The sequence below is a fragment of the Gopherus flavomarginatus genome, chromosome 24 (assembly GCF_025201925.1).
Source record: "Gopherus flavomarginatus isolate rGopFla2 chromosome 24, rGopFla2.mat.asm, whole genome shotgun sequence".
NCBI classification, from domain to species: Eukaryota; Metazoa; Chordata; order Testudines; family Testudinidae; genus Gopherus; species Gopherus flavomarginatus.
Window position 1 is genome coordinate 12,466,153 of NC_066640.1, and position 13,180 is coordinate 12,479,332.

The 13,180-nt window shown below is 48.6% G+C and overlaps 1 protein-coding gene across 1 annotated transcript in view; it reads left to right on the forward strand.

Moving 5' to 3' along the window:
• The window catches only part of LOC127040123 (calcium/calmodulin-dependent protein kinase type IV-like), a 45,003-nt gene that overhangs the window by 13,352 nt on the left and 18,471 nt on the right, over positions 1–13,180 (forward strand). Inside the window, exons 2-4 of the mRNA XM_050933922.1 lie at positions 3,286–3,364; positions 6,048–6,110; positions 12,909–12,991. Of these exons, the coding sequence (XP_050789879.1) occupies positions 3,286–3,364; positions 6,048–6,110; positions 12,909–12,991 (225 nt within the window). The remainder of the gene's footprint in view (positions 1–3,285; positions 3,365–6,047; positions 6,111–12,908; positions 12,992–13,180) is intronic.

Consider the following 13,180-nt stretch of genomic DNA (forward strand, 5'->3'; position numbering starts at 1 on the left):
CCCCCTGCCCCACGCAAAGTGGCTGAGGCTTTCTGCTTTGCACTCCACCTCTGAGAGGCCACATCTTCCATCTCTGCCCCCACCCCTCTCGCATCACCTGGTGCTGCTATATTCCCCCACACCTTCTCCATGCATCCTTGCTGGCTGCTCGTGCCCAGGGTCATCCTGGATGGAAGGGTCCCCCATCCCAGCCACCCCCTGCCACTGGGGGCCAACAGGCCCTGCTCTAACCCAGTGCCCACTCTGACAGGGGCTCCATAACCTCATGGGTCCTGCCCCACTGTAGCAATGTTCTTGGTGGAAGAGGTATGGGCCAGGCGTGAGGTTGGAGGGTGACGGACTGAGCCTGTTCCAATTTGGAGGGTGATGGGACGTTGAGAGACAATTGCCCTTTGACAAACGAGTCCCCTGGCAAACCCCATTATCTAAACCGCAGCCTTTCCAAATAACCCAGGCACTGGAATGCAGCCTCTCTCTTTCTTTTGACACAAACAGCATTGGGTTACTACCACTGCTTGCTTTGTAATGAAAGAGGCACCGGGGCGCAAGCAATATTTTTACTTTTGGACCAGATGCAGCACCCCCGGACGTGCCGGGGCTATGCCTGGCCAAGCCTAGAGGTGCCGGGGTTCAACCCTGGCACAAATTAAGCGCTGGTTACTACCCTCTTCACCTTAGGGGCTGGACAGTTCGAAGTTACAGTTCAGCAGAGCCCATTCACTGCCTTTGCGAAAACATGATGGAACAGAACAGATCAGCTGTGCTCCAGAGACAGCTTGCTCTCTGCAACTGAAGGCTAAGTGGATTTGCAAATGGCCTAATGACCAGGGTCCAATCCCACTCGATTGGGTTTGTTTGTGAGGGGGAGATGAGGAGTTCGGGTTTGCTCCTTGGGGGTGACCGTCTGCAAGAGGAGAGGCGCTGAATTGAAAAGTTCCTCCAAGGCTGGGGAAAATGGTCGATCAAACTCTGCGGCGTATGTAGCCTTCCGCGTGTCGGTCTTCGAGGCTGCTGGCCCAGGCACTGCACAGAGCCGGTGTCTTGTTGCGTAGGGATGCGCGGAGTCGTGGGAAGCAGCCTGCGGCGAGTGGAGTGTGGCAGAATGCGGCTGCCAGCAGGCCAGATTGCCGTGTGACTGTTAAATGCAAGCGCTCGCTGCTTTAACACAAAGAAGAACACACGCATCATTAAAGGCAGCAACTGCTCAGTCCTAGGGTACGTCCACACTTCCAGCTGGAGGTGTGAATGGTGGCTCGGGATCGTACTTAGGGCACCTAGCCCCTCCCAACACTCGCACCACCCATTATATTTTTAGCATGGTAGCTCCTAGTGCAGGTATGTCTCCTCCAGCTCAAAGTGGGGGTGTACCCAAATAACCCCAGACTGTCCTGGGCTCCAAGCACTAGCCGGGGAGTCAGGAGACCTGTGTCTAGTCTCAGCCATGTGCCTGGATGGCTGTGTGACTTGAGGTTGCTAATAAGAATGCTCTGTGCCTCAATTTCCCCATCTGTAAAATGGGGTTGATCAGGATCTTGTATGCAGGGCATCATAGACTCATAGACTCATAGGTCAGAAGGGACCAATATGATCATCTAGTCTGACCTCCTGCACAAGGCAGGCCACAGAACCCCACCATCCAATTTTATAACAACCCCTAACCCAGGACCGAGTTATTGAAATCCTCAAAATTGATTTGAAGACCTCAAGCTGCAGAGAATCCACCAGCAAGCGACCCGTGCCCCACGCTGCAGGGGAAGGCGAAAAACCTCCAGGGCCCCTGCCAATCCGCCCTGGAGGAAAATTCCTTCCCGACCCCAAATATGGCGATCAGCTAAACCCTGAGCATGTGGGCAAGACTCACCAGCCAGCACCCAAGAAGGAATTCTCTGCAGTAACTCAGTTCCCATCCCATCCAACATCTCCCCGCAGACCATTGAGCAGACCTATCTGGTGGTAATCCAAGATCAATTGCCCAAATTAACGATCTTATCATAACATCCCCTCCATATACTGTGCATTGAAAGCACCATGGTGGCATTAGCATCCTGGTGCCAAGGGGGAGCTCTTGGCCCTGGAGGCTTGTTCAGGGAGCACACATGTCGTACACTCTCGAGAGTCTCCCCTTCTGCTCCTCCACAAGGATGTAATCTCTTCTTAGCCCTCCCCTTGCAGCTGGTTCACTTACTGGGACGTGGGGGAAGGAGATGCAGCTTTCTGTCTTAAAAGCTGCTTAAGGATTTAGACTGCCTCACTATTCCATTTTTAATTAAAATGGTTTTACTAAGGAAAGCCAGAAATATAAGCCCCTCGCACAGCTGAGTGCGCTGATTCTGGTGCAATCAAAGGTCACAGTCTCTGCATCCCCCTCAGGTGGCACAACAGCAGCAGAATGAGCAGCAGCTCCCACGTGCTGCATGATGGTGCCCATCACCCCCAGGGCTGCAGCTGTGAAAAGTCCACGGTGGTAGCGTGGTGAGAGAGGCCCAGGTGGTGTCGTTGCAGTAGTGCATGTATACCCACCATACCTCGCTCTACATAGCACTTCTCATCCGTACAGCTCTGAGCGCTTGATAAAGGAGCTCAGTATCAGACCCCCATTTTAGAGATGGGAAGTTGAGGCACATAGAGGGAAGTGACATGCCCAAGGTCACCCAGAAGCAGAGCCAGGAACAGAACCCAGACCTCCTGTGCCCCACTCCAGTGCTCTATCTGCTAGACATCACCGCCTCCCACATATGCCCAAGGTGACTAGACATGCCTTAAACCAAGGCCCCGTGATTCCAAAGGGAGGTGCATGACTCTGAGCCACAGACCTCAGGTCTGTGCTGCGTGGGCATCCCCACAGTGCTGAGCAAAGTCCTGCCCCAGCGGGCGTGTCACCCCAAGGGAGGGGTTGTCGAGTCTCTGCTTTGCCCGTCCCACAGTCCAGCTCTGGGATCTGGAAAAGGCAACCTCAGCACAGTTACAAGTGGCCCCCAAAAGGAGGCGTATTAGAAGCAGAGACTGGGTGGATATGATGCGATGAGGCCGAGCAGCCTCTGAGCTGGAAAGCTGGCATGAGCACCTTAGCCCTTGTATAGACCAGGACCATCCTCCAGGCAAGCCAAGACCTGAACCTCAAATTTCAAAACCAAGCAGCAAACCACCCTTCAGTCTCCTTTCTGCCTTCTTTATCCATCGCAAAGAATCCTTGAAAAGTGCACTCCCCCCCCCTTTGCAGGTTGTCTTTGAGCAGGCGTGGCTTTTCTCATTGGTAACACCGTTGGCCTCTCCTTCTTTCTGTAGGGGTGCCACTTCCGTGGTGTACAGCTGTGAAGAGAAAGGAACCCACACACAGTACGCGGCCAAAATCCTGAAGAAGACGGTAAGTACCTGGGACGCCGTCCTCAATGATTTCTGAAAGGTTCTGAGCAAGCGTTAGCAACACATGGAAAGTAATGGGAGGAAAAAAATCCTTGTGTAGACAAGGCAGTTTGTAGTCTCAACATGAGTTAGCAGGTTGAGGTCAACCCTAAATTCACCCATAAGTGAAGAGGCCCCCGCTGAGGTCTGGATTTAGAACCGCATGGTTATAAATTCCGCCTGGACTGCAAAGCATCTGCATTGATTCAAGCAGATGTTCCTTCTCTTGGTACTTTTGGCTGCTACTAATTAATGCCATGAAGAGGAAGAAATAAGCAGCCCTGTGGCCGGGGGAAATGGGAGAATCCCCTGGAGGTAGAGGGTCAGTGTAGTCCTGGGGGAGTGAAGGCATGCATAGCTGGGGAATTTTCTGGCCCTGGGGAAAAATGGACCATATACAGGAAGGATGGGCTCCACCTAAACCAAAATGGAACCAGATTGCTGGGGCTTAAAATTAAAAAGGCCGTAGAGCAGTTTTTAAACTAAGGGCTGGGGGAAAGCTGACAGGCACAGAGGAGCACATGGTTCAGACTTCTAATAGCTAATGCCAATTTTTAAAAAGGGCTCCAGAGGAGACCCCGGCAATTACAGATCTGTAAACATGACTTCAGTACTGGGCAAACTGGTTGAAACTATAGTAAAGAACATAATTGTCAGACACATAGATGAACTTAATTTGTGGGGAAGAGTCAACATGGTTTTTGTAAAGGGAAATCATGCCTCACCAATCTACTAGAATTCTTTGCCGGGGTCAAAAAGCATGTGGAGAAAGGGGATTCAGGGGATACAGTGTATTTAGATTTTCAGAAAGCCTTCACAAGGTCCCTCACCAAAGGCTCTTACACAGAGTAAGCAGTCATGGGGTAAGAGGGAAGGTGCTCTCATGGATTGGTAACTGGTTAAAAGACAGGAAACAAGGGGTAGGAATAAATGGTCAGTTTTCAGAATGGAAAGAGGTAAATAGTGGTGTCCCCCCAGGGATTTGTACTGGGCCCAGTCCTATTCAACGTATTCATAAATGTTCTGGAAAAAGGCATAAACAGTGAGGTGGGAAAATTTGCAGATGATACAAAACTACTCAACATAGTTAAGTCCCAGGCAGACTGCCAAGAGCTACAAAAGGATCCCTCAAAACTGGGTGGCTGAGCAACAAAATGGCAGATGAAATTCAGTGTTGACAAATGCAAAGTAATGCATATTGGAAAACATAATCCCAACTATACATATACAATGATGGGGTCTACATTAGCTGTTACCACTCAAGAACGAGATTTGGGAGTCATTGTGGGTAGTTCTCTGAAAACATCCACTCCAGTGCAGCGACAGTCAAAAACGCAAACAGAATGTCAGGAATCATTAAGAAAGGGATAGATAATAAGACAGAAAATATCATATTGCCTCTCTATAAATCCATGGTATGCCCACACCTTGAATACTGCGTGCAGATTTGGTTGTCCCATCTCAAAAAAGATATATTGGACTTGGAAAAAGTTCAGAAAAGGGCAACAAAAATTATTAGGGGTATGGAATGGCTTCCATATGAGGAGAGATTAATAAAACTGGGACTTTTCAGCTTCGGGGGGATATGATAGAGGTCTGAACATGATGACTAGTGTGGAGAAAGTAAACACAGAAGTGTTATTTAGTCCCTCTCATAGCACAAGACCTAGGGGTCACCAAATGAAATTAACAGGCAGCAGGTTTAAAACAAACAAAAGGAAGTATTTTTTCACATAACGCTTGGCCAACCTGTGGAACTCCTTGCCAGAGAATGTTGTGAAGGCCAAGACTATAATAGGATTCAAAAAAGAACTAGATAAATTCATGGAGGATAGATCCATCAATGGCTATTAGCCAGGATGGGCGGGGATAGTGTCCCTAGCCTCTGTTTGCCAGAAGCTGGGAATGGGCGACAGGGGATGGATCACAGGATGATTCCCTGTTCTGTTCATTCGTCTGGGGCACCTGGCACTAGCCACTGTCGGTAGTCAGGATACTGGGCTACGTGGACCTTGGGCCTGACTCCGTCTGGCCGTTCTTAAGACCATGGCTGGGGAATCTCCACCCAAGCAATTCCTGGTTGCTGGAATGACCCCTTCCGAGCTGCTAGGAATAACTCAGGACAGACTTGGAGGTTATGGGACTAGTCCAGCCCTCACCAACCCCCGGATTTGGGGAACAAAAAGGTGGCTTGAAGCAGCCTTTGCCAAACCCCTTTTGCTGCCTGACGTGTTTATTGTCTGCAGCGGAGGCTCAAACCTTGACTATCGATTACAATTCCTCTCTCTGTAGAGAGGGTCATGACCAGCCAACTGAAGGGCAATGGAAACTCTGCTCTCTTCAGCTATCTAGTCTGTCTCCCACACAGCTGTGCAGCTCTCTGTTCTGCAGCCCTGGCTGGCGCTGCTCTGAAAGGTTCTGGCTCTTGGGCGTTCCCCTCACATACATATTTAGAAGACTTGCTTGAGTGAAAGTGGGCGAATTTACATGCAGTTAATATGATCCGGTTCAGAATTAATTTCAAGCAGGTTTTAAACAGCAGCAGAGGCCTCTGCATTTATGTGCTGATCAAACCCGACATCCAGAAGAGTTCAAAAATGTAAAGCTTTTTGTCCTTGTTCTTATTTTATTTTATTGCTTTTTAGATTGACAAAAAGATTGTGCGGACGGAAATTGGTGTCTTACTGAGGCTTTCGCACCCCCACATTGTGAGTATGAGCCATGTGGCTGCTTTGTGACTCAAATCCTCATCGGGGGTGCTGGGGTCCAGTTATGGCCCAGAAAGAAACAGAAACACACAAACACACCTCGTCTAAGGGGGGGAGGAAAGTATCTTCCCAACAGAATGCAGTTTTGATTTGTTGGTTGTTATGCTGTAGATTTCTCTAGCACATTTCACCCAGGTGATGGGGACAGGTATCAGACCCTAAGATAGCAGATTGGATCGCCAACTGCTTCCCCTCAGCGCTCTCCATGCAGCACTGCTGAAATGCAGCCACCTCTGGGGCAAAGGGCAACACCAGGCGCACAGTGGGCAGGGAATCTTTGGCCAAAGATGCTGGAGCAAACCCCTATCTCGTGTAGCGATCCCCTATGGCCTGTATCTACCCTGACCTCCTGCATAACCCGAGCTGTTGTGTTTCACCCAGTGACTCCTGCTACCTGCCCATTAACATAACGGCTGAGCGAGAGCATCTGTTGAGTCCCAGCCAGTCTTGATACAGGATGGGATTTTCAGAAGCACCTAAGGGAGTTGGATGTCTAAGCCTCCTTCCAAAAGTCAGCAGGAATTCAACTAGGTGCCTAACTCCCATGGGTGCCTTCGAAAAATCTCCCGTTTCAAGATGGCAGATGTTGGGGGACTTCGCCACCCCCTTGGGGAAGCTGATCCAGTGGCAAATTGCCTTCAAGTTTAACAATTTGCACCTTGTTTCCAGTTTAAATTTTTCTCCCGGCCACTCTCACCCCCTGGGCTTTGTTCTTCCTTTGCCTGCCAGGTTCGAGCCCTCTGTCCTTGGGTCCCATCTCTGCACAGGGGCACTGGCAGACCGAGATCAAGCCACCTCTTGACTTTTGATAAACTACGGGCAGATCTGGTGTACAGTACAGAATTGCTTCGTATAACTATGTCACGCAGGGGTGTGAAAATGCACCGACCTAACCCCCAGTGTAGACGGCACTATGTCATAGCTCTTGGGGAAGTGAATTAATTACACCTAAAACGCTACACCGGCAGGAGGGCTTCTCCTGTTGGCCCAGGTAATCCACCTCCCGAGAGGCAGTAGCGAGGTCGACGGGAGGCCTAGCGCTGTCTACACCAGGGGTTAGGTCGGTATAACTGTGTCGTTCAGGGGTGTGGATATTTCACGCCTCTGAGCGATGCAGTTATACTGGTCTAATTTCCTAGTGTAGACCAAGCCTTAATAAGTGGAGCTCCTAAGTCTCTCCCTGTGAGATGTGTTCCTCAGACGTCTCTGTGTCATCATTCCTCTCTGCACAAAGCAGATGCGCGCTGCAGCTTGGCAGCCTTCCTCGCCCACCTGGGAAATTGTCAGTCATGCTCAAATCAGCTGTTAGCCTTTTCCTCCAGGCCCAGACTCTCCAAAGGAAAACAAAACTTCCAGCTGGGGCTGTCTACCCAGCCATAGCTCCCAGAGCCTTCAACCTGCTGCCTCTCTTCTCCAAGGACTCCTGCGAGAGACAGTCCCTTTCGGTGGTCCCGCTCCACTTCCTGCAGATCTTGATCTATCCCCAGCTCAGCTGCATCTGATTAGCCACCAGGACAGCTGGCCCCAGGCCTCTGGCCCTTAAAGGGGCAGGCGAGAGTCCTGCGCGGGACGTTTTTTTTAATCCCGCTCCACAATACCCATCCCCACCTGCTCCCATGTTGTTTGTTGAATTTTTATCCCATTCCCGCTATTATGGCAGCAGGTCTGCAGGACCCACAGGATCCCAGCCCCGCTATAAGGCAGGCCACTCTGTTCTTTGTGGTTTATTTTTATTTTAAGGGTCTCATTCAAAACACCGACCAGCAGCAAAGTGCATGGAACTCACTTTACCCACTGCCTCAGGAAGGACGGGATGTGAATGAGCCCTGATGGGGTTTGCCATTGTCTGAATTTCCAGGGGTCTTTCAGGTGTTCCAGCTCTGATGTTCAGGCCACTAGACTCCCCCCTTGGAGGGTTTCCATTCGGTAAGCGATTTCTATCGAGGAGATCAAATGAATGCCAAAGAAAAGTGCCTGTTTGTAACGAATCCTACAAAGGAAGATTAAGTTGAAAACGCCAGGCCATCTCTTGCCAACATCTGAGCTCTCAGCTGCTCGCCGGTATGAGCAGAGCGGTGTGGATATAATGCAGCGCTCAGAGGATAATGACAATTGAACTGGAACAGTTTGTAATGCGCAGGAACAGATATAATTACAGAAGGAGTCAGCCTAGATGGGACCTTCTTGTCAGGTTCCATGTAACTGACGCGACACGCTGCTCCCTCTACTCTGCCCAGACACTCAAGCTGCTAATTCTACCGGGGCTAAGCACCAGCGCTGCCCATTGAGCTGTGGGGGCTGTGCGCTGGGCAGGATTGGACCCCTTTCCAGGCCTTTCTATCTCCAGAGGTTTATTCCTGTCTGTTTACTTCCCCAGCTGATTTGGAATTACCAGGAGGCCAGATGGTTGCTTTCTACCTTCCTGTCCCCTGTGCATGTTGGGCTGTAATGTAATCCCTGGAAGAAAAGCGCCCATTTGTAAATGGATGGTTTTTTCACAGGTCCGCAAAACGCCAGGCAATCTGAATTTTATTTTCATTGTTGCAGGGTAACCCCCATTTCCCAGAAATGCTGCTTTTGGCCATCTCCCCGGGGTGAAGGAGCTTTCAACAATCCCCGCCCTCCTCGTGGGGATGAGAGTGAGAATGGAAGTCTTGCCTGCTTGTAATCGTTAAAGACCCTCCTGGGAAAAGCAAAGCCAATAGGACAGGGAATAGCTGGAAATCAGGGGGCTGGGGGAAAATACACCCCCAGTGTAACTCCACTCACTCCAGGAATGGATTTTGTCCTTTGTCTATCCTCCCCAACACACACACACACACACACACACACACACACACACACACACACACACACACACACACACACACACACACACACACACACACACACACACACACACAGAGTTCCTTGTATGACATTTCCTAGTGCTGTAAATGCCCCAAGCAAAGGAATTTGCAGTACTTCCCCAGAGAGGCTATTTCACATTCTTAGCTCCCTGCCAGGAAATCATCACTGAAAAGGTCTGGACACCCGTTGTTAGAGGGCTGGAGCAGGCTGCCTGGTCTGAGCCAGCTATATTCATATTTCCATTAGTAACCTCTGGTGCAGGAAAGCATCCCCTTTTGGAACAGCCGGCAAGCAGTTGAACTGGAGCAATTTAACACCCAGAAGGCGACCGCCTCAATGGGATCTTCTTGTCAGGCCACATGGAACATGCATCACGCAGCTCTGTCTGCTCTGCCCGGGCGCTCAAGCTACTGATCCTGCCAGGGGCTGAGCTAAACAATCTGCTGCAGGAATTATATGGGGGAAAGTCTACGGCTTGTGTTACGCAGGAGGTCAGACTAGGTGATCACGGTGGTCCCGTCTGGCCTTAGAATCTATTATTCCGTATTCTTAAATTCTATCTCAAACAGGCACATACTTAAGCGTGTGCTCAAGAGAGATCCTGAATTGGGGCCAAAAGGGTAAGTCCCCAAAGGGACATAACTGTTAACGTCCCTGATAAGCTCTGAGGGTCTGATTCTTTTCCACCTGCTTTCAAGACTGATTTCAGCATTCAGTTCTCCTCTTTTGATGCGAGTGAATGACTGGCAACCTGTATTTTGTTAAGAGGGGTTTTTTTCAAGAGCACCTAAGGCTGTCTGTGGCACCTTAGCTATCCCAGTACAACCCTGTAATATAGACATAGCCTACAGGTTTTCCTCACTGTAGGAACTCCACCACCTCCACCTCCTTGAGCATTCTTCCATTGATTTAGCCACGTGCACATCAGGGATTATGTCGGCACAGCTGCCGCACTCAGGGTTGTGGATTTTTCACACTCCTGGTGACCATAACTATGTCCATCTAAATGTTAAGTGTAAACCAGGCCTATGTCCCACAGTGACACTTCAACTCCTAAATCACTTGGGTTTCGATCCTGCTCTCATAAAAATCAATGGTGAAACTCCCATTGACTTCAATGGAACAAGATCAAGCCACTTTTGAATATGTTACCCTACGTCTTTTTAAAAGATATGATAGAAACCGAGACCAGTTTCTCAGTTGGTGTCAATCAGCCCAGTGGAGGAATATCAGCTTATACCAGGTGAGGATCTGTCCCTCATTTGCTGTAGATGCACCACATGGTCTCTGAAGTCTTGTTTGTGTAGAGTCTGGGGGAGAGGCAAAGGAGAGATTGCCTCTGGAGTGTTATAAAGGGGGTAGAAAACTTAATTCGCCCACCCCAGAACTAGGCGCAGCTACAGGCCAGCTACATTGACATAACCAATTGGACAGCTTTAGTGTTTAAATCAGAATGGCTTTGGTAAGGATCTGCTCACTCCCTCGTTCAAACGATATATTTTTAAATGACGCTTCATTTCAATATTTACACTGGTGACATCTGTACGCTTCTCGCTGTCATTCCATACCCACCTCAAGAGCAGACGATAATAGGATTGTAAACTTTTGAAGTTAATAGGAAAATGATAGCACTTCTGTGTAGTATTATAATACAGTAAGCTTCCACAATGTCTCATGCGGAGGTAATGATTAAAGCCCCATGAAATTCACAGTGTCACAGAAGTCTTAAGCACTGTGAAATTTTCTTTTTTCCATTAAAAAAATGCACGTGATGCATTTTTATGAGCCCTGTTCATTCCACATTTGCTGCATTGGCACAAAGGGCCAATGTGAGCGGTCTCTTTTTTTTTTTTTTTTAATTTTATTTCTTTTCTGCTTTCCTCGTGACAAAACAGCCCATGTGTCACAGGTGACCTGTTCAAAGTTGCCTAACTGGCTTAGGTGCCCAGTGTCACATTTTCAAAAGTAACAGAGCTGGTCTCTTATTCATGAAAAATGATGTATACAATCAATACCTAAAACATGAGAGGTTCCTAAAACATCTGGCTGTAGCAAAAGAAGTTTGCTGTGCATAGGCACGTGGGACCCAATCATGTATCTCCTGCACACATTCATTTAATTTTCTCTTCCTGTCCTTTTTGTCCTTTCATGATCTAAGGATGCTGCAAATAACATACTGGAATAATGGTCCAGTTTGTTCCAGGAAAGGGCAGATACCTCAGCTGCAGTTGGCGATTCCAGCATAAATGCACCGTGGCCAATTCTGGCAATTTTAATGTGGGTCTCATGATATTTGGTATTTTTTCCCTTAAAGCCTCAACTCCTGGAGTCATGGGATTATGTAAAACCCTTGGCTTACATGCTTTTTATTTTTTAAAGCCAGTTTCTAGTGCTCGCAGTTGATTAGGAAAACCTGAAAATGTGACATCAAAAGGCTCAAAGCTCAGAAGGCAAATAAAAGAACAAAAAATATATATAAAAATCTTGTGATTTTTTAAAGAGGATCTCATTATTTTTTCAAGCCTAGACACTTGGGATTAGCAGGACTGTAAATGCAAGCACCCTTATTCTCAGTAACACTAAGGTCCCTTTACACGGCTGTGGCATCAGAAAGCAGCCTTAGAGTGGATGGAGACAGTCCCCGAAGTACCCCCTGTGCAGGGGTCATGCCCAGCCACGGCAGACCTGGCATAAGGGAGCTGCTCCAACCTTGTTCCCATTCTCTGACCTAGGCAGTGAATCAGGGAAGTGACCAGAATGCAATGCTCCATAGCTATGTTCGCTTCCCATGGTGGGAACCAGAGCATAAGTTAGAGTAGCCTCAAGGCTGCTGTAACTGACCGCAGGCAAGCCTCTGAACAAGGAGTTTGCATCTCCTCCTCTCTTTGATCCAAGTGCAGGAGTGGAGTAACTGAAGCCAATCCACCCTAGAGGGGCTATCGTGGTATAGCCCACCGTAGAGTAGACATCGCCTACAGCACTGTGAGGGGGTTTCCTGTCACTGTAGCAACTCCACTTTCCTGAGTGACGGTAACTAGGGCAATGGAAATGTTCTTCCACCCACCTAGCTGCATCTACCCGGGGGCTAGATCAGCAGGGCTCCAGAGCCGAGGGGTGTGGATTTTTCACACTTATGAGCACCATGACTATGTCAACCGACATTGGAAGCATAGACCAGGCATGAGAATCAGGCCCAAGAGCTTCAGGCTGAAATCCCGGCCCTGCTGAAGTCAATGGCAAACTCCCGTTAACTTCAGTGGGCCAGGATTTCACCCTTAGGAGTAAAACTCTCCCATTAGCAGAACCAGCGGTTGAGTGAAAGAGACAAGGACAATAGGCTTTGCAAAGCCACAGGAATGTGTGCAGCAGAGGTTGCTCAGTCCTCCTGGCAGGGATGGAGGGGCTGCTAATTTAAAAAGCTTTCATAGGATACAGCACATTCCACTTACAATAATAAGCTTCAGGATCTGGAGAGAATAAATGCCTGGTGTGCGGGTCTGTTTCCCTGCTCTAATTTGCAGGGTTATTTGTTTGGTTTTTTTAAATGCCTGATTAAGTGAGCAAACCTATTTTGAACAGTTAAAATTCCATGTTCAAATAAAAAAAAATTAGGCATATTTGCTGACGGCAGCCCTGTTACGATGATGCTAAACTTGTTACATCTACACAATCTGTTCTGCATTTATTTATTCCTCTCACCACGATGAGCCTCCCCAACATGCATCTCATGAACAAATTAACCTATTCTGGGAATAAATTGATTTACAGTGAGTACAGGGCTGGCGGAAAGTTGCCACTGCATCTGGCTTGTAATGGACGCGGTTGGAAGAATGGTCTCTTTCTGGCAAGGGAGCAGGGCTGTGAGTGAACTGTTTCTGTTCTTTTCAGATCAAACTGAAGGAGATCTTCGAAACGCCCTCTGAGATTGTGCTCATACTTGAACTAGTGACGGGAGGAGAGCTCTTTGACAGGTACTCAGCTAGACCTTCATTTAACCTGCAAATTCTTAATAAAAGGAGACACGTCTAGCCCCACCAAAAAGGTGGAGGATGGAAGGGAGAGCTGAGTGGCTCAGGGACTAAATTACCAGCTTTCCAGCTCCAGGCTCATAGATCCAGTCAATTCAGGAAACCAAGTGGTTTGCAAGTGGCCAGCAAGGG